This window comes from Ochlerotatus camptorhynchus, unplaced genomic scaffold, assembly GCF_037179485.1.
Source record: "Ochlerotatus camptorhynchus isolate MF236.1 unplaced genomic scaffold, CSIRO-AGI_Acam_v1.1 ptg000055l, whole genome shotgun sequence".
Classification (NCBI taxonomy): domain Eukaryota; kingdom Metazoa; phylum Arthropoda; class Insecta; order Diptera; family Culicidae; genus Ochlerotatus; species Ochlerotatus camptorhynchus.
This window is the reverse complement of record NW_027040545.1, coordinates 3302360-3322152: the sequence shown is the minus strand read 5'-3', so window position 1 is coordinate 3322152 and position 19793 is coordinate 3302360. Positions and strand designations below refer to the sequence as shown.

Below are 19793 nucleotides of genomic sequence, written 5' to 3'. Positions count from 1 at the left end.
ATTAAAAGAAAAGCAAGCTTTGGACTCGTGAGATCTGACACCGTTCAAGGGGGGAAATTTTCCCATCAAAGTAACCCATGCTAAGAGCAAAATTTTAATTCAATTCCGCATTGAGAAGGTGTTGTGAGATTGATGTTACACTTTTTATTTTAATCTGCACCGTCTTCATTTGCAATCGTCACGATAATCACACGAGGCGTAGAACCGACTGACTGACTGACTGAATCGCGTGGGGTTGCTAGGAGATGCCGTGTCTAGATTATTCCCATGACTAGCGATGGGGAGATTTCTTTTCCTAAAATGGTGTCACAGGGGAAGTTTCTTTCCTGTATTTTAATCGACGGTGGGTAAAATTCATGGGAGTGGCCTCGAGGAATACAAAGTGAAGAATATTATCAACCAGTCATCAAGCATCCTCGCATAAACTGTGGTGCTCTCTTCAACCATATCATTCATAGCATGTAGTATCGTAGCAGACTCATCGATCGAAGTAACCATAATTCATTAGATTTCATTTTTCAAACTAAACTAGGTTGCTATGACTTGTTGTTTGCGTTGTCAGAGTGTCTCCTATCTATCGTAGAGTAGCGATAAATGTCATTAGAGTAGATCATAACAATGCTGTTTGTGAACCTGGAAATAGTATTATTAGCATTAATACCCTGTAGTCGTAGGTTTTAAGCTCATTTTAACAAACACACGAAAATCATTGAAAGAAATTGGAATGTCGCTTGCTACAAGCTTTCCAAAAAAACAACTAACATTTTCACCAATAAATCATTCCTTTCAATGTGCTTGGACAACAAAAAATCAGCGTTTTAATCCTGCTTCTGTCAGTAAACTGCATGTACGCTTACCTCTGTGTCTCTTCCCTATCATTCTCAAGATCTGTGCAAAAAGCTTCGGTCTCTGTTCTGGAATCTCTGTCGCTGGCAGATCGCCTTCTATATTGCATGTTGAAGTGCGGGGATCGTCCGTCGAGATTGCTCTTTAGCCACGGAATCTAGAACCGCATCATATTTGTTTCTTTGCAGCCCTTTGTTCAGACGGCCGGAGAGTCCCCTGAAGACGAAGATTGGAACTTCGGGTTACGTGGTATCGACCAGTACTAAGATTCTGACCAGCGCTGGTTTGCACCATACGACGAAGGGAGCCGCTGGTGAGGCCAAAGCCAATGACCAGATTATCACGTACGATAACTTTGCCAACCATGCCGGTGTTGCCGAACCACTACCTGAGGAAGAATATCACAAGGAGCTCACCAAGGCAGCCGATAGAGTTCGCATTAGGTTACAACCGTCGACGACAACTCCTAGGGAAGGTTTGTCCACGTGGGTCCTCCTCAGTGAAAGTATTTCACCGACGTCTACCGAATCGAAGAAGGAGATTGTCAACACAACCAAACGACCATTCACTACTACGACTAGACGTCCGGCGACTACCAGCGCTCGGAAATCCATGACTACAGCTCGACGACGAACGACTACCAATACCCGTGCTTCAACCGTAACGGAAGAGAAGAAGGAGAAGATAAACAAATTCATGACCAGAATTAAGGTTGCAGATGGACCAAAACCAAAACTAGAAGACAGTTCTGTCACGATCACCAAGAAACCGAGGAAACCTCTCTCTCCGACAACTAGCAAAACAACGACGACTACGGCAGCCCCGACTACGACGACAACTGAGCTGACCATGACCGAGACCCTGCTAGGTACTACTGCCTCTTATGACCTGACTTCGGACGATAATGACGTTGAGACAGCGACTTTCCTTATTTTGGAACCAAAGGATTCCATGTTCGATCTACCAGAAGATCGTTCACCATCTAAGGTAACTAAGAAGAAGCCTACCCGTAAGCCGACCGCTGCGGCTACGAAGAAGAAGCCCGCTAACAAAAAGAAGAAACCTGAAGAGAAGGATGCCGGTCTTAAACCGAGCGTGAAGAAACCACCGGTAAAGAGCCAGCCAATGACTGCTCAGATCATGAACTATCTGTCCCGCGAAGTCATGCCAACGGTTGGAGTAGGCTTGGTAGGATTGGTTCTCACAGCAGGCTTGGCATCCTTCTTTCTTGGCAGTCCATTGACGGCTGCGCTGAGACGTTCGGATCAAGCTACTAACCGCAAAGATGATATCTACTACTCGAACTACGAGGACTATGCCACCTCCGACGGCCAGAATGAAGAGGAAGTGTTCGGTAAACTGATCGCCGGAATGCCGGATCGTTCGTACTACCGCAACACTCTGCGTCGTCGAGTTAGTCAACCTGCCCGAACCGGTCACCAGTATGGCAATTACCACGTTCAGAGCTACTCCGTCAACAAGTATCCCCAAATCAGCTATCGCAATCGTCCGGCTTATCCAGGCACTCCGGAAATGTACGCCAACTACAACCGTCAAGGGCAAGCGAAATCCCATAACGAATTTTACTACAACACCCCACCCAGTTTCTACACCAAACAAAGCTCACCTGTCTACCCGGAAAGTACAACCGCTTCGACCACTACTACTACTCACGTCCCACTGACCAGCTCCGAACCAGTTTCCGAAGAAATGACCGAAGATTTGTCCGAACAGGATCACGAACTACTCCCCAACCCGGCGGCCTACACTGCTGAACACAGTCCGGAACATCATGCCCAGTACGTGGTCGGAAGTGTGTACCACCAGGACAACAGCATGCTCGATATCATCACTTCTGCACCTGTCCCAGAGCACGGACCTCGTCGGCGAAAGCGAGATGCTGCCGTAGCAAGCGAGGAAAATGAAATCGATAACGAAATTGACAACGAAATCTCAGTAAACGATGAAAAAAAGCCAGACGTCATTTCCACGACAACCAGCACAAGCTCACCTTTAACAACAACAGAAGCAGTAGGCATTGACACTTTCGATCCTACCACCGAGGGCGAGAAGGGAGAAACGGGATCCACTCCGGCGAATGAACGTCCAATCAGCTGGTCCGAGTTGATCCGTGACACGGTGGAGATGAAACTGGTCGTTGGCATCAATCTGTTGCAGCACGTGACGAGTCAGTTTCAGAGATATCTGAACGGTATGCAGCATCGCGTCGAGGAACACTTCAACCACACCGTGGTGCAGCAGTGAAGGGCAGTTCGAATACCGGACCCCCCATCCATTTTTAGTTTATGGCATTTAAAACTCACCCAATAATACTCTTCGTTTGAGAAAGAGTCACAATTGAATGCGTGTTTAACTTGCGAGTACGAGTTTGAGGATTAAATTCTCGTTGTTCATCGGTGGGAAATAGAATTGAGAAATGTATCTTCATTTATTTTACCCATAATGCCTAATCTTTCGATTGACGGACCAAAAAAACCTAACCATAAAAAAAATTAAAAAGTTGGGAAATGAGAATTGTCTCCTGATCTCGTGCCGATTCCACTCGAATCGAAGTAGGCATGCGCCGTCGGTCGTCGGCAAGTTAAACACGCCCCAGCCTATGGCCTGCTGCTTTCCTCCAATATACTGGTACCGGTTTGCCCTGGATGGAATGCGCTGCTGCAGAAGGCTGTTTTAAGCAGAAATCAGTGGAAACCCCACTAAATATGATGCACCTTAAGTTTTATTTTTCTCCCAGTTATTAGCACCGTTCTCAGTTAAAGAAAGCAAGAATGAAAGAAAGCAGGAAGACAATCGAAATATAATAAATGAATGTGGAACAAGACGATGGCGTTGTGAAATTTATTTTCTTATTTCGACATTGTTGTACATAACGTATAAGACTTACGGTGTTTTTTTATGGTATTTATATTAAGCGATGCTTATTGACATTGTGTTTTTCTGTGGAAATAAATTATTTATTTAAACACTTATTTATTAAATGGTACTTTTAATACAATAAATAAATAAATAAATTAAAGGATACCGCAGTTTTGCGAGGGGGATTTACTTTAATCAGTCCAAAATACAAGGGATCTTAGGAGCTAGCGAGAAGAGAATGGGTGGACGGTGAGGCTAGGTTTGGCGAAGGTTTCGTGCAATGTGGTGAGTCGTCGTTGGTAATATTTTTTATCCGAAGATTGTCCGTTTTTTTTAGCAGGTATTTTTGTGTGTGTTAGCATTTGATGTCTCTAAATCTCTTTAGAATCCATTCAAGTCAAAATACTCAGGTTTTAATGAATGTATGTTGCTGGCACTATAATTTATTGTTTGCTGCGTCGCCGCATTGTAGATTAGAGAGTACGTTCTTAATGGAACGGAATCTAAAGTTTTGAAACTTATGGTTAGCTTGAAATGGTTTTTCGAATCATCGCCATCGCACAGAGGAGTGACTTAATTGAACAACATCCTGGCCAAAATAGAAAAAAAACTTTGTTACTTTATTTTTTTTTGTATTCTTAAATACATGCTACACAAATTGACAAATGTTAAAACACGTAAAATGATGTTTATACATTTTCGGTATTGTTTAATCAATGCCATAACTTTTTTTTATAATTTGTTTAAATCAACCAGATAGTAAAAATCCTTACTAGAGGTAAACAAAATGACTGATTACCTTTATTTAGAAGATTTTCCGCCGCAGCCCAAGTAACACATATTCCTAGATTTATGTTGAGTAAACTGCTTTACAACCAATACCAGTCACACAAAAGTTATATTAACTTTTATAGAACATGTATGTTGCTTTGGAGGTTTTTTCATCACAAAATGATGAATGGACAACTTTTCTTAAAAAATGAGTTCCTTGTATTCAATACCATCTAGTTGATGAATAATAATCTCAAAATTTTAATGTTTAAGCTAGTTTTGAAGAAATTTAATTAAAAAAACGACTTTTAACTATTTTTGTACTAATTCATTGTTAAAAAAGTTATCGAATCTTGCGAGATCCGATCAAATTATTCAAGGCACTCAAAACAGCAGTAAATATTTTGCCAGGTTTTATTCTAGTTACTCCTCTGTGAAGTGTTGCAAATTCGGCAGTGAATATTTATGGTGGAAATTGAATTGGGGAATTTTCATATCTACACAACTCAACCCTCCACTGCCCAAGCCCACATTTTGACAGGGTTAATTCAAATAGGTTTGACTAAAATAGTTGAATTTGTCTGGAAATGGTGTGTCAATTATATTATATTATAGTAGGGGAAATGGATGTAATGTCGGCCTAAATGCTCCTAATTTGGGCCCATACATAAATTCAGCAATTGACTAAATTTTGATAAATAGCAGATTTTTAGGGATGGGCCCAATCTTAGTTCCATAGGCCAACATTAGAGCCATTTCCCCTACCCTTCAACTTTTGGAAAAACATTATGTAAAATTATCTCAAGGACAAACATTATAATTTGGGCAATAGAGGGCAATGCTGTAGTTCTAAAATTTGAGCCAAGGAGCTTCACCTCTCATAGAAATGCGCCTGATGCCCCATTTATTGTAAATTCCGCGACGCCATTCGGATTAGTTAGTTTAGTTTATTTTTTTTTTCCTTGGTTTGTTTTTTCCGTCGATCTTGTTTTCCGTGCTGAGCACCAATGCTACCGACGTGCCAGGAAGGCAGCTCCCACACCTGGACCCTACCTATCGACCCATCAACTCATGAACCGGGGACCAACGGCTTTACTTCCCATCCGAAGGAAGGCGTGATCAGAGATGCTATGCCTCAGAACATCCCGGCGGCGCCGACTGGGATTGAACCCAGGCCTGCTGGGGTGAGAGGTAATCACGCTTACCACTACACCATCGGCGCCGTTAATTAGTTTAGTTTAGTTAAGCTTTATTATAGAGACTTTCAGCACCGGGCTGGTTCGTCTCTTCCATTAGGACCAATGTGCACTATGGGGAATAACCAAACAAGGAGGTGGCCAAAAATATTTTCTAGATTTTTCTGCATTGATTGACTATATTTTTATTAGTATGTGCCTGAATTAATCATTAAACAGCTTTATAGCACTCGGCAGATTCCTAGGTTCTCCGAATTATCCTAGAATTCAAGGTATTGATGTGTTTTGATACGCACTTTTCCGACATATGCAACACATCATCAGAGCCTCATGATAAAATGCGCAACAAGGAATGGTATCAAAACGATATGTAAGGATTTCCAATCCCAAGACGAACCAGCCGATAGCTAAAAGCCTTGTAAATAAAGGGAAAAAAAAGCTTTTCCAAACTATTCTGGAGCTAAGATCTTGAAGCTCTATGTCCTAAAAATCTGTATGAGTCCGCGAAGCTCATGGAATGGTATCAATAAGATATTCAATGCTCTTCAAACTATTCTGGAGCAAAGATCTTTAAATTCTACAATACGATATTTAATGCTTAATAAGATATTTAATACTCTCCAAACCGGCATAGGAAAAGTTCAACGATATATGTCGAAGATCGCGAGTCACAGTGATTGGTTGTGAACTTTTCTATTACTGCTCCAAACTACTCTGGAGTTAAGATCTAAAAGTTCTACAGGCAACATCGCTGTTTAAATAGATTTATTTAGACTCGAATCATTTTTGCGGCAAATGCAACGGAGTAGGCCTGGCCGTTTTGATGTTTGTTTTCATATCAAAGATATGCTGCAAGCATCAATGTTGACAAGAAAAATTATTAGGCGTTATCTAACCTAATCATTTTCCAGGATGGTTCCCCGTACTGGCTGCGTTTGTATTAGATTACATTTGATAAGAAAAGTTCTACATGCATAATGAAGTCTTGAACATTGTTGTGAAAATATTTTTGAGTACGTGAAGATCATTAGAGTCTCTTGAGAGTAGACACGGCATGGAATGGTATCAATAAGATATTTTATGCTCTCAAAATAATTCTGGAGTTATGATCTAGCAGTTCGGCAGCCTCAAGTCTTGAATATTTTCGTGAAAATTTTATTGAGTCCGTAAAGCTCAAGACAACATGCACATCATGGAATGGTATCGAAAAGATATGAAATGCTCACCAAACTACTCTGGAGATAAGACCTTGAAGTTCTACATAATCAATAATGTTTTGAACGATGTCTTGACAATTTGTGAGTCCGTATAGCTCAAAAGAGCCACTTTAAGGTGTCTAAATTATTCGTGATTTTTTAATTCGTCTAAAACATTCTTGGACTTCTCCCTAGAAAACTCCACAATTCTTATCCTTGATCATTCTCTCAAGAATTTGCTTAAGTTACTCTCTTTAACATTTCTTTAAAATATTTCTCTGAATATTCACAGTATACCTTTCAAAATAATCCTAGAATTGTCTATTTAGTTTTAATACTTCTTTGGAGTTTCGATTACTCTTTTAGTGTTTGCATATCATTTTTTTTCGAATGCCATTTTTTTGACAAATTTGGCGAATTAGGTTTGTATCAGGCTTGATTTAGGGTATCAGGCAATCATGCAGTTTTCTTGTTTGTTTTGAAGTCAAATTTTTTACACTTTCTAACCTCGAGCCAACCGCAAGTAATTGGTCTATCCCTGCTAGACATTATTCTTGTTAAACTACAAGCAATGAAATATCGGCTCCGTAAAGTTGACGCACTTCAGCCTTCCAAATAAATGGATTGAATAAAAGCCATTTTTAAGTTTTAAGGTCATTTTGACTTCACAACATCTGTGTTCAATATTGGTGGGTCGCGAGCTTATGGAATGTCTCAATGCGGGTCGCAGTTGACAAAAGTTTGAGAACCACTGGTCTTGAGTTCTTTTGACTGAAACAAGCTAAGAGTGTAATGTTTACGCTGGCAGAATTTCATCACATTGGCATTGGAGTAAGAGTTGATCCGTCAAAAAATCTTGTGCGCCGTCGTGGAAAATCCGACTTCCCGGGTGGTGAAGACCCAGTGGTGGGCAGGCAGCGGCAGAAAACCGAAGACAGCTGACCCGGTTAATACCAGGAAGGTGTTGAGTCTGTTCAAGCGACGGCCGAATCTTTCAATCCGCTATGCGGCGAAGAAGGCGGATGTTTCCATCTGGTTTGTCCCAAAAACGATGCCGGCATCCACGTCTACAAGGTCCGGAAGGCATCGAACCGGAACGACAAACACGGTGGCTAAAACCCTCTCCAGGAAGCTCTATCGGGAGTGGCTGACGAAACCGAGGTGCGTCGTGATGGACGACGAGACTTACATCAAGGCGGACACAAATCAGTTGCCGGGCAGCAGTTTTGGGCACTGGATGTTTATCAAAACTAGAATAATTCTTAATTCATAGTTAGTTTTTACTGGCTTTGTTTTAAATTTTATATTCTTACTTTTTCGCCTTAATTAATATGTCAAATCAAAATGTTCACTGCAATAATTTCCTATCACTGCAAGAAGGTTGAATCTGGGAGTTTTAAGATGGTAGCCCATTTCAAGAACGCAAGCATTGCGGAATTATTTAGCCCTATCCCAATAAATTATCAGTGTTGATGTATCACCGATAAAGCACTAGTTGTACACACATGTACATGTGAACACTTGATTGATGCTTATTTAATGAGTTCTAAAATGGTAGGTCATACCAGTTACTGAGGAACAAAAAGGACAAACACTTCTCGAATCTCAAATATTATTTAATGGAGTGGAAGGAAGCGCGTCTTGTTCAGATTGAGAACAATCTCGTTATTACATTTGCTAACCCGCGTCACATTATTAATTATAGAGAATTTTTTTTTTAAATATTTTTACACGAAAACAAAAGCACGGTGTAAAACAGCTAGTGTAAAACAACAGGTAGGATCCATCTGGTATACTGGATGTAGTACACCGAAAATAGTTTTCATGTAGCTTCCATTGGAAACGCACATGATTTTCATCCATAATCAAAATTAATAGAATTCATCTGAATTTCACATAACATTTATGCGATCACATTAATTTTATATGATTTTTCATATGAATTTCATGGACCTCATAATATTCATGTGATTTTGTGGTCGGATTGGCTGCTATGTGATCACAGGAAAGCTATGTGAAAATCACATGGATTTCATCCATTAGATATGTGATAAATTTTTTGAGTGTATATGTGATAAAGTCACCGACAAACCGACCTGAAACTTAAACTTAATTCTTGATCGAGAATTCATAACGGCGGATTCAAATGTGCAGCGATCCCATCTGTCAAAACCATAGAAATGTGTTATCTAGATAAAAATAATTTGCCCGGAATAGATTAGACACGAACCAACTCATACAGTTTGTATGCATGTTCGTGGCTAGGATACACAATTTTAGCGAACACGGCGGCAGATGTCAGTTTTGTGTTTTGATCATAAATTTGATGATACTTTGAATGATCATTCATGTCGGTTTGTCGGTGATAAAGTGGTGATCAATTAATAATAAATTTACCTTTATTTATTTTGAAGTCGGCAAAGTGCATTTGGCAGCACTGGAAGTCGATATTCATAAAATAGAAAAATTACAGATAAGCTCACCTTCGATAAAACATGAACTTCGAAAAGCTCCGAATACAGGAATGCATTATGAAGTTTGGCTACGAAACGATCAAAACACAGGACTCGAAGTGATGGAGATAGGACTTATGCTTAACATGACGCTATGTGATAGAAGAGTGCGGAATGAGATGTACTATCAGATTCATCATGCTCATTCATGGCTCGTTTGTGGATTCTGTTGACAAATTTGTCAAAAGCAAACGGACGGTACGAAAAACGCGGAACAATTTGGTAGGATTCATCATAGTGACAAATGGTCGATGCTTGAAACCTCGACCAGGTCACGACACTGGACATTGACTTTTCTGACGTATATAATACGTACACTTGCGTAATCTCATTCTAAAGTATGAAGTTTGTTATTCTCACTTTCGCTCCAGCCAAAAAGTTCGTTTGTTATTGTTATCCTAATTGTCGGACCATCAATACTCGCGCATATATAAAGGACTGTAGTTATCCGCTACACACTTAAATTTGTTGCAGAGATTACAACAGCCGAGTAGTTCTGCAATTGATTTTGCTGAAATTCTGTAAAACAATTGCCGAGACACAGCTAACATATTAGATTTTTGCTGAGATCTCAGCTAACAAACAGATATTAGCAAAAGTAAATACCGAGGTAATCTGCCTTTTGGAGATTTTACCAAGCTAGATTGAATGTGTATAATCTAAACTGCCACTCATTGCTAGTCGGTTGCATTTACGATTTTTGGCATTGCGTATCGCCCACAGGGTGGGGCCAAATATTTTGTCTCTTTTTTCTCAGTGTACAGCTCGTATTTGACAGATGCTAAATTGAGCACACCTGTGCTGATTTGAACTTTGGTTCATTGTAAAGAAACGTGTAATGTTTAGTTCGTATCCGTTCGCGTGTAGTGCCACAATGAAACCAAATCCATTACGCAGGGAGGCCACTCTATCTCGCAATCAACTGGGAAAACCGGGAGATCCAGGAATTAACCAGGAATCGAAACCAACCGGGAAATAAACGGTAATTTCATTGCTATCTCAAAATATGTTTGTATATATTTTGATCGAATTCTGTTAACTTGTTGACTATTTGCACTTTTTTCAGAGATGTACTTTGCTCTACCTGTGTATGTAAACTGACTTGCACTTTTCAGAGGATCGCTTATCAACTTCACTTTCCTGCGATATTAAAAAGGGGTCATTAGTCTTAAGTGAACCCTACACGATATACATCGACATTGACAATATTTCTGACATCAATTCGTTGACATCAATATTATTGTTAATAATTCTACTTCGCGTACATACGTATCATCTCTTTCTGTCCTGAGATGGTTCACCAATCAGATTTACATAAAATGGGGTCCGACTTGTACCATCCCTTTTGAAGAGTTTTCTTGGACCGGGATCTTATTTTTTTGTTAGCATGAAATCTTTACAACTATTCAAAGCCTCAGAATAAAAAAGAATACCGAATTTCTGTGCCCAGGGTCTTGAAATTTTTGAAATGTTTGGATTACCTGGATAATTTTACGATTTATTTAAAATTTAATTCTTCATAGGATATATATAGAATTGTCTCAAGGATTTCGCTAGAATCACCCCAAGATGTCTTCAGAACTGCTTCAGGATTCCTCAGAATCATCCTATAATTTCTTCTGGCATTCCCTTGAAATTTTCGTCCATAAGAAGCTTAGAAATTCTCTGCATACCTTTTTAGGCATCCCCTCTAGGAAATTCTGAGACTCCACACACTTAGTTTTTTGGCTGAGAGTGGCACTGCCAACCAGCTCGGCATTTATGAGATCTCAGCTTGGATCTCAGAAAAATTATCGTTCGTTAGCTGAATCAAATTAGGGAATTTTTTCAGAAGGTGGCAAAAAAAAAAAATAAGTATACAATTATCTTAGTTTTTTCAATAATTCTCGCGATAATTCCTTTAAAATGCTGTCCATAAATCTCTGTAAAAATTACGATTATCCTTGAAATATTCCTAATAATTACCTTGGAATTCATCTCAGAATTGTTTTAGAAATCTAAACAGAACTAGGTATTTAGGATTTCTCTGATTTTTTTTTAGGAAAGTTCCTTAAAATTTAGATTAGCATTCTCTAAGCATTCTCTCAGGATTCCCTTTAAATACTCACCACATTATTTTGGATTTCTTCTAAAATTCATATTGCGTTTCTTCTAGAAAAAAATCAAAAATTCTTCTTCTTCTCTTCTGAAATCCTCTCACAATTATAAAGTGCACTGCTATGGGTCAAAAGTAATCCGAAATAAAATTAAATCGCGTTTTTCTCGGCTTGCTGATTTGTGCTATGGGATGGACTTGCCATGAGAGCCATGAGCGGCAGTAATTCCCTTCAGTAAATGTTTATTTATCAATCAAAATTTGTTAAAATAAAGCTGTTTAAATTCACTACTTAGGCTGTGTTCCATTTGGTGAATTTTTATTTAAATTTGACAGATGGAAAATTTTCAAATAAACCTGCTATTCCAGCAGACTTTTCTGACAGACAAGGAATCATTTTTGACAGATGCTTTCTCGAAAATCGGCCGATCAACAACAGAGGGATTTTCGAACATCTTAATTTATTTTCGAAGTGTCAAATCTAAGTGATAATTTTCCAAATGGAACACAGCCTTAGTTCAATTGGAATTTTTCAGTTTTCTGGTGGCAGTGGTCTATACTTTTTCTGGAGGGTTCTACTACAATTCCATCTAATCCATCCATCGCGAGTATGTCTTTCTAATCAGCGGCATGATGTGTCACTGGTCACGTCATAAGGATTTACACAAGATTTTTTTTAACATTCTTGGAAACCTCTGTTAGATGATATCACATGCCTCCTTCCAAGACTTTTTTTTTAATATCTAATTGACTAATTGAGATTTAGAACACTAACACTAACATTTTTCATTGAAATTCATTCAACACACTGGACAAAATCTTGGAAAATGTCGGGGATCGTCAAAACACCCTTACCATTCCTAGAGACTAAAAAGCCCTTAATCCTCGGAGAAATTTCCCGTTATTAGTAGCAGTTAACATACGCATATTTTACATAATTTGCATTCACTTGTGATCCTTTACGTCATTCTGTGCTTCCAGGTAAACGTACTTTTGGTTGTTGTTGTTGTGAATGCTCACATTCACGAAACCTTCTTGAACCTGCTTTGTACCTACCGGTAATAAATAATTCGCTGAAAGCAGTTACAGAATTATCAAATATTTGCACTATTCTACACAGCTATAATATAAGACACGATCTTAGAAAGCACTAAAGCCGTGGAGCAAGCAGTTGATCCTGAAGATGGCGCTTCTCATCCGCTGACCGTCGCTTCCGCCCGAGAACCATCGGTGCCAGAACGGCTAGAGTCGCTGGAACCATCCCGGCACTGACGGCAGCCAATACTGCCGAGCTGTCCTGCATGCTGTCGCGTCGCATTAGCGAAAACTGAGGAATAATGCGCCGCTTCCGGACCGGAGCAGGCGTTGACGAACTTACCGACGTCGAGGAATGCTTGTGGTTGTTTTGATGCTGCTGCTGTTGTTGTTCTTGGTAGGACTGTTCCACTGTTTGCGTGGAGGAGGACACTTCGATTAATCCGTTGTGGGATGTGGTCATGTCGAGCGAGTTTTTCATCGGGAGGACGGTCAGTTTGACCGATTTGTGGCTGAGAGTGGATGGGGCCGGCGAGAAGGTCATTGCACGTTGCCCTTGACGACGTGGATATTGGTAGCCTTTGGTGGTTGAGATTAGGACCCATTCGCCATTACCGCTCTCAGGGTAGGATTGAGGGTGATTCCGGTCGGTGCTGGTTGTGTAGGATGGAAGTGGATTCTGTTGGGGAAAGTGAGGTTTGCGACCGTCGGTGACGATGTCACCGGTATGAGGGTAGGAAGGCTTGTTATAGTTGTTGTTGTTCTTGTTGTTGTTGTTGTTGTTGTTGCTGTTGTGGTTGTCTTCTTGAGGTTTCTTGAAACCATGGTCATACCAGCTGTCTCCAGTGTAATCCGGGTTGTACGGGGAAGACTTACGGTTGTAGTCCTCCGAAGGTCGGTATCGACGGTTGTAGAATGATTCAAAAACCGGTTTGGAAGGTTTCTCGCTGACGGTAGTGTAACTTGGATGACCTGAGGAGTACGGACTATCGTTGTAGTCGTCATCGTTGCTGCCATAGTAACTACTAGCGGGCGAGGTTACTGTGAACGAAGGTTTTGGTCGCGAAGGCATTTCCACACTGTCACTATCAGGCCACTGGGTTTGGTAAGAATTATGATTCCGAATGTTGTTGTGCTTGTTGGAATTACTTTGCCACTTTGAAACCTTGCTCTCCGACCAAGGCACGGCTTCCATCGTGACCCAACCATCTTTGGAGTTCCAAGGGTGATTCTTCCGGTTATCACCATACCACTTGCTATTTTCCACGTGCCTCTCATGTACATCGGAAAATTGCATCTGATCTTCCTTCTCTGGCCGTTCTGATGCATCTTCTGGTTTCTCCGTCTGCTTGTTGTTGATCATTGAAATCTCGTTTAGTTTTTGCTTCGTCTCAGAGTCTGCATTCTTCAGCTTTTCCGAGTACTCTTTGAGAAATTTGTGCAGCAAATCCGGCGAGTACAGTGTCTTCTTCGCCGATCCTGGCTTCGTTCCGTCATCCTTAACCACATGGGCGTGATCTTCGACTCTGGTTCCGATGGAGTTCCGGTACTGAATCGATACCGGTTTCACCCTCAGCTTGTTTGTCATTTCTGGATTCGCTTCGATGATCGTTATCGGTCTTGATCCCGGCACTTCCACTTCATAGGTGGTAAAGTTCTTTGTCGTTTTCAAATGCTTTACAGAATTTGTAAAATGGATCGTTTCGCTTGCTGCCATCCGTAGCGATAGCCAAATTAGCAAGAGACTTGTCACTTTCCACATGATTGATTCACTTTTTAAATGTTTTTCACGAAGGTTCACAGGGTCCAGCAATCACTTGAGCACAAATTCACAGGATTATTCGCGTGTCCACATCTCCCCAACGACTGAACCGAACGAGTCAATCTAACCTACTAATATAGTTTTCCGCTTTCAGTCGCTTCTGTTGCCAATAATGTGTGTATTGTATTGTCGCCTCCCATCCGTCTTTGCTTGCAGCGCAGCACATCACCCGGTAGGCGCGGATAAGACAAAAATTATGAATAGATCGTACCTCATAGAGGCGCCCAATGTTCCTCCCTTTTCTCCCGCTCCCGTTCATCACAAACGACTTGGGGTTTGCGGTGGACTTGGCGTCGAAAGAAATTGCAGTGCTAACACACCACCGCGCCAACACTGCTCGAGCATGACTTGCTCCATCCACATCGTAGTAGGCTGCAGGGTACAACAATACCCACGGCGTGACAAAGCATGCGTCGGTGGAACGCGTCGCCACAGCAACCTGATGATGGTGAGCGAGAAAGTGCTTGCAAGAAGAACACTTTTAGCCGCCACCACCATGAAAAACTGTTTTCAATAGTGCATGGAAAGAAAGTGACAATGAATCAAACAATCAATGTTATTGACCTTCTTGATTTCGATGGAGACGCTTGGTTGATTGCACATCCGCGTCGATCCCAGCACTTTTCTACGCTTGGCTTCCTTCCAAATAGTAATCCGATTCTTCCTGGGAGCTAATTTCTCCTGTCCAGTCATACTGGCACTGGATTGGACAAAAACGATTCATGGAAAGCGTTCTTTTCATTCACAGCAACATTGATCTATCGTTGGTTGGTCTAGTTCACCTTGATTACAGATCTGGGTGATGACTGGACACAAAAAACCGATTCCCTTGACACCCCCCTCCCCTGTTCTCTGCTTGAATCTTGTGACTTTGATTTCGATTTTTTTCTCCACTAGTCAACTAAAACGGAAAGCAATGAAATGATAGGGAATCTGGAGCGCATAGACATTTTTCAGAGGTAGCTTTGTTTTTCTTCTGGTCATCGTTCATATGGGTAATTTGACTGGACGCTTGCTTTGATCGGAACGTGCGGCGGTCGTCGTTTGCGATGTTTCGCAAATTGATGGTCTGGCGCGTTTCTAGAATTCTTCGCTGCTGGTGTGTGGTATGTAATTGAAGGTTATTAAGTCATAGATGGGGCACTAGAGGATGTTTTTGGAGATTTGGTTAACGGTTTTCGGCTTGACCTCGTGGATTAACGGGGTCATGAGTTGTCTTTGTAAGTTGGGCGGTTACGATTAGTTCATCTAGGTTTACGTGAATGATGAGTTGTATAATAAGAGTTGCTTCCGTGGCTTCTTTCGTAGGTGAAACAAATAATTCAAATGAAATGTATGTTTGAGTTTTCTTTTTGATAAATATAAATCTTTCAGTATTGTTTTTTTTTTCTCTTTTCAATAATAAATATTTCCGGTGAATTCGAATGTTCATTTCATTTTTTTTTGATTGTGTATATAGTTTAACCATCTGTCTAACCAAAACGATAATTTGCTCAAGTAACATTTGCATAACCATTTGGAAACTTCCCCAGCCATTGCAGAATTGCATAATTTGATGTTACAATCAATTTAATTTAAATCCTTCACAAATGAACAACTGCACTGCGCCGGTTACCTGCGTCACAACCAACAAAGCAAAGACAAACAAAAATCATTAAAAAAAATGTGAATAACCCGCACGAGGTGTAAACAAACCTTTCAAGGTAGACAATCATGCAACAACTAACCATATCGCAAAAAGCCATTCTAAATTATTCCGTTCAATTTGTTTTCCCATTTTCGCCTCCCCTTTGATGGGATGGTTCGTCGTATGTGTATGCAAAGGATCTATTATCTTGTGCACTCATCGACACCACCCCCTGATGGTTTTTTAGAAAACAGCTGTCATCGTAGACGTCACTTTGGTAACCGTGTCCTCTGTGCACACGTGCCTGTTTGCTTGGATCTGGCTGTTATTTGCTGTGATTACACGCGAATTTTCTCTTTGCCTACTTTGTTTGGTTTTCCACAAAGTCATTTGGCGGCTAACTGCTAGCTAATGGCTTCTTCTTCTTATTGGTGAGCTCAGATACAATTGTTGGATGTGTGGCTAGCGGAAAGCATGTAGCTCCTTTTTGCATTGTGTTGACGGTGAGCGACAATCACACATAGCATTGCGATAATTGGTTTGCATTTAGAAATTTCTCAGTGCAACGATTTATGATTACAGGCGTTCCGTTGGTTTGCAAATGTGTGCTGACCATATGGTGGCAGAAATGAGGAAAGTCAAGGTGAGAAAGTGTTCAACGTCACAGAAATGTATCCTGTTTGTTTTCGCTTTCCCCGTGGATTCTTCTGTCTAGCAAATTTTGTGAGTAATGTCACAAAAATTGTTTTAAATTTATTTTGGCACAATTTACCACAAGGGTGTTCTTAAAATTTTAAATCATATCTAGGATCATTTATGTCGGGGATGCCAGATAAACAGGTGTATTTGTTGTTTTGAAACATGTTTGCCCTTCTTACAAAGAAGGATATGCATAACACTTGGAAAAGTGACTTTGAAAACTTGACGAGTCTTAATTTCCCGGTTGTTCATATTCAGCATGAATTGAAAGTATTCAGTAAATTTGGAATTTAAGAAAATTTCCAAGATATGTGTCGACCTAAGAGGTGCGGAGTCACTCGAAATGGCTGTCATAAAAAAAACTGGTGCTGTCAAAAAAAATTCAACGATCAGGACCAACACCAAGGCTTACGTCCCTCAAACAGATTCGTTTGAAAGACACTCGAAATCATATCCTTCAATTAAATTGTAAAGTAATAAATCAAGTAATAAGGCTGTCCAAATTTATTCATATCAATGAAAAAGTATGATTAATTTATCACTAATGATTGTAAACATCCTCAACAAAGAAAAATTAAACATCAACATAAACGGGTCTGAGGCAAGGGGTTGGTCACTAGACTGATGCAAAATTTGAAATTTTCGCTCCACAGTGCTCAAACGGTTTCAAATCAGGTCCTGATTAGCATCCTAAAATTTAAACTCATTTGGTAAGAAACTGACTTGGCACAAACTATTCGAAATTTATATGGAAATTACTATGGGAAAACCAAACTTTTGGGTCATTGTCTTCTGCCCATTTTCCATATAGCTTTTTCAAAAATTTCTATAACTATGCTTACGGGAAATTTTCTAACCTACAACTTTGCGGAATCTCGGTTTTCAACCAAATGTCAAATTAAATTGTTATTAATTGTTTAAGAGATTGATAATCTTATGGCATGATCAAGAAGCTGTTTTGTGGGCAACACTGTATTCTGCAGTGTGACATAGTAGCCATGATATTTGTGCTCTATTCTTCGCACCAGAAACACCAATGTTGCCTGCTGAACAGTTGAATGAGCATAATCATAAGACATCAGTGACTTGAATCATTAATAACTCACATTTGATTGAAAAGTAGTTTGGAACAAAGTTGTAGCTACAAAAAATTCGATACAATCTCTGCTATCATGTTTAAAACCATAGTGATGTGGTGAATTGTTAGATAGATATGAACAAAAACATAAGTTTTCCCATAGTAATTCCCATATAAACTTGAAATAGTTTGTGCCAAGTCAGTTTCTTACTAAAGTAGTTCAAATTTTGGGAGGCTAAGCAGGACCCAATTTGGAACCGAGCACTGTGGAGCGAAAATTTCAAATTTTGCATCAGTCTATTGGTCATTTCACACAGTGTGCCAAAAATACAGATGGGCACACCTGGACACTTTCAATGGCACCCTGCGTCTGATCCATGCATGTGTCAAAATGTTAATCATTGTTGTTGACACAATCCAATTTTTGGTTTCATAACCGTGAATTTCCGGTGAAGTTCTGCCATGAATTCCTCACAGTGCACAAATTATCGAAACATTAGCTAAAAACCGGTCAAAAGTCATCGCGGTATGCTTGCGGGATGAGCGAGGCCATCAAGGCGATGACCGTTGCGTTTCCAACTACAACTGTAATCTGGGGGTGATACTTGAATTCTTCCGGATGGTGCTGGAGTCGCTACCGGAAGACTTTGAGATCAGAGAACCTCCACTCAAGACGATCGAACTGTTCAAGCATCTGGTGCGGAAGGCCTTGGCTTTTCAGAACAGTTTGATCGAAGTTGGGAAGGAGGTGGAATCGTTCCGGAAGCTGATTGAAAAGATGACCATGAAGGGACTGCTACTGGTCATAATGCCGATTAGGAATGTGATTAGTGAGTTTGTTAGTGGGGGTAGCGAGTACCTGAAGGAGGAAGTGAAGGGAACGTTGAATACATTGGTAGATCGATTTTGGGCGGGGAGATTCGTGACGGAGCAGAAATCACAGCCGAAGGAGGTTAAGTGCAATTGTAAAATGTTGATTGGTCAGTTGTTGGGCTTGAAGGTGAGTTCCTGAAAGTCGACATCGGTGAGTTGGTTGAAGGATAGGTTTAGCTCTCGGACACGACCCTGGTAACCCAGCGCTTGAAATAGAATATTTATAGGCTTGGTGGAGAATGGAAAACCACTCGCTACTCAAGCGTAGAAAGCTTAGAAGATTTTTAAACTTTATTAAGGATATTTTTAGCCGCTAGTTAGTTCATCTCCAAATAAAAAAGGAGGTCTCAGAAGGAGGACCCCCAAATACAGAGCTTGTTATTTACAAACCTGGCTCTTCGTAATGCAGTTATTCAATATGAACACTTTTTTTTACAAACTAAGATGCATTGATGTAAAATACTAAACAAACAAACTACGATACAGAAATTTAAATACGGAAGAACAAGTTGGCCTCCTTTAAAAATTCGACTAGAGCTTCAGATGCTGGGGTTTCGTCCCCGAGCAGGTCCCGGATGCTCGATGTCAGGCCGTAGGAGTCCAGCTTAGACGAAGAATATGTTAGGGTTTATTAATGTTTCTTGGTTCCCACAGAATTCGCGGTTTTATCCCGGTTTTCCCGGTAACTTTTCAAATTCCCTATTATTTCCCGGTTTTACCGGTTCGCTGGCCACCCTGATAATTGTTTGTTATGGTCAATCATTCACATTTTGAGTTCAAATTCCGCCATTTTGAATCCTGCAAAACAAAAACAAAGATCAATAAAAAAAAACAAATGCAAAGTTTCATGCAAATCGGAGAAGGCCTGGTTCTCTTCTGAGTTAGTCTCATCGGTCGTGTAGCATCTTATTCACCACTGACACAATCGCTTATCGTTTCCAGATTCGCCAAAATGTATGCTGCCCGCGTTCAGCTTGGCTGGAAGCATTACAACGCCTGGTCTTCAAAGTGATGAAAGCTTGCGTATTGTGCGGAAGAGAAAAGCTTCAAGCGAACACAGTTTGCTATAAAATTGAACTTTACTGATGTTGCAGAATTATCAACCCTTCTTGAATTACACTGGAGTCGCTTTTTACGCGGTTTTTTTTTACACGGTTTTTTT

At 40.4% G+C, this 19793-nt stretch overlaps 2 protein-coding genes across 2 annotated transcripts in view; both read left to right on the top strand.

The window, feature by feature from the left end:
• LOC135717392 (mucin-2-like) overlaps positions 1–3303 on the top strand; it is a 30085-nt gene extending 26782 nt beyond the window's left edge. The window contains exon 3 of the mRNA XM_065239453.1: positions 1035–3303. Within this exon, the coding sequence (XP_065095525.1) occupies positions 1035–3111 (2077 nt within the window). The 3' untranslated portion in view covers positions 3112–3303. The remainder of the gene's footprint in view (positions 1–1034) is intronic.
• A 15074-nt stretch (positions 3304–18377) lies between these two features.
• The window catches only part of LOC135717434 (uncharacterized), a 38363-nt gene continuing 36947 nt past the window's right edge, over positions 18378–19793 (top strand). The window contains exon 1 of the mRNA XM_065239524.1: positions 18378–18758. Within this exon, the coding sequence (XP_065095596.1) occupies positions 18378–18758 (381 nt within the window). The remainder of the gene's footprint in view (positions 18759–19793) is intronic.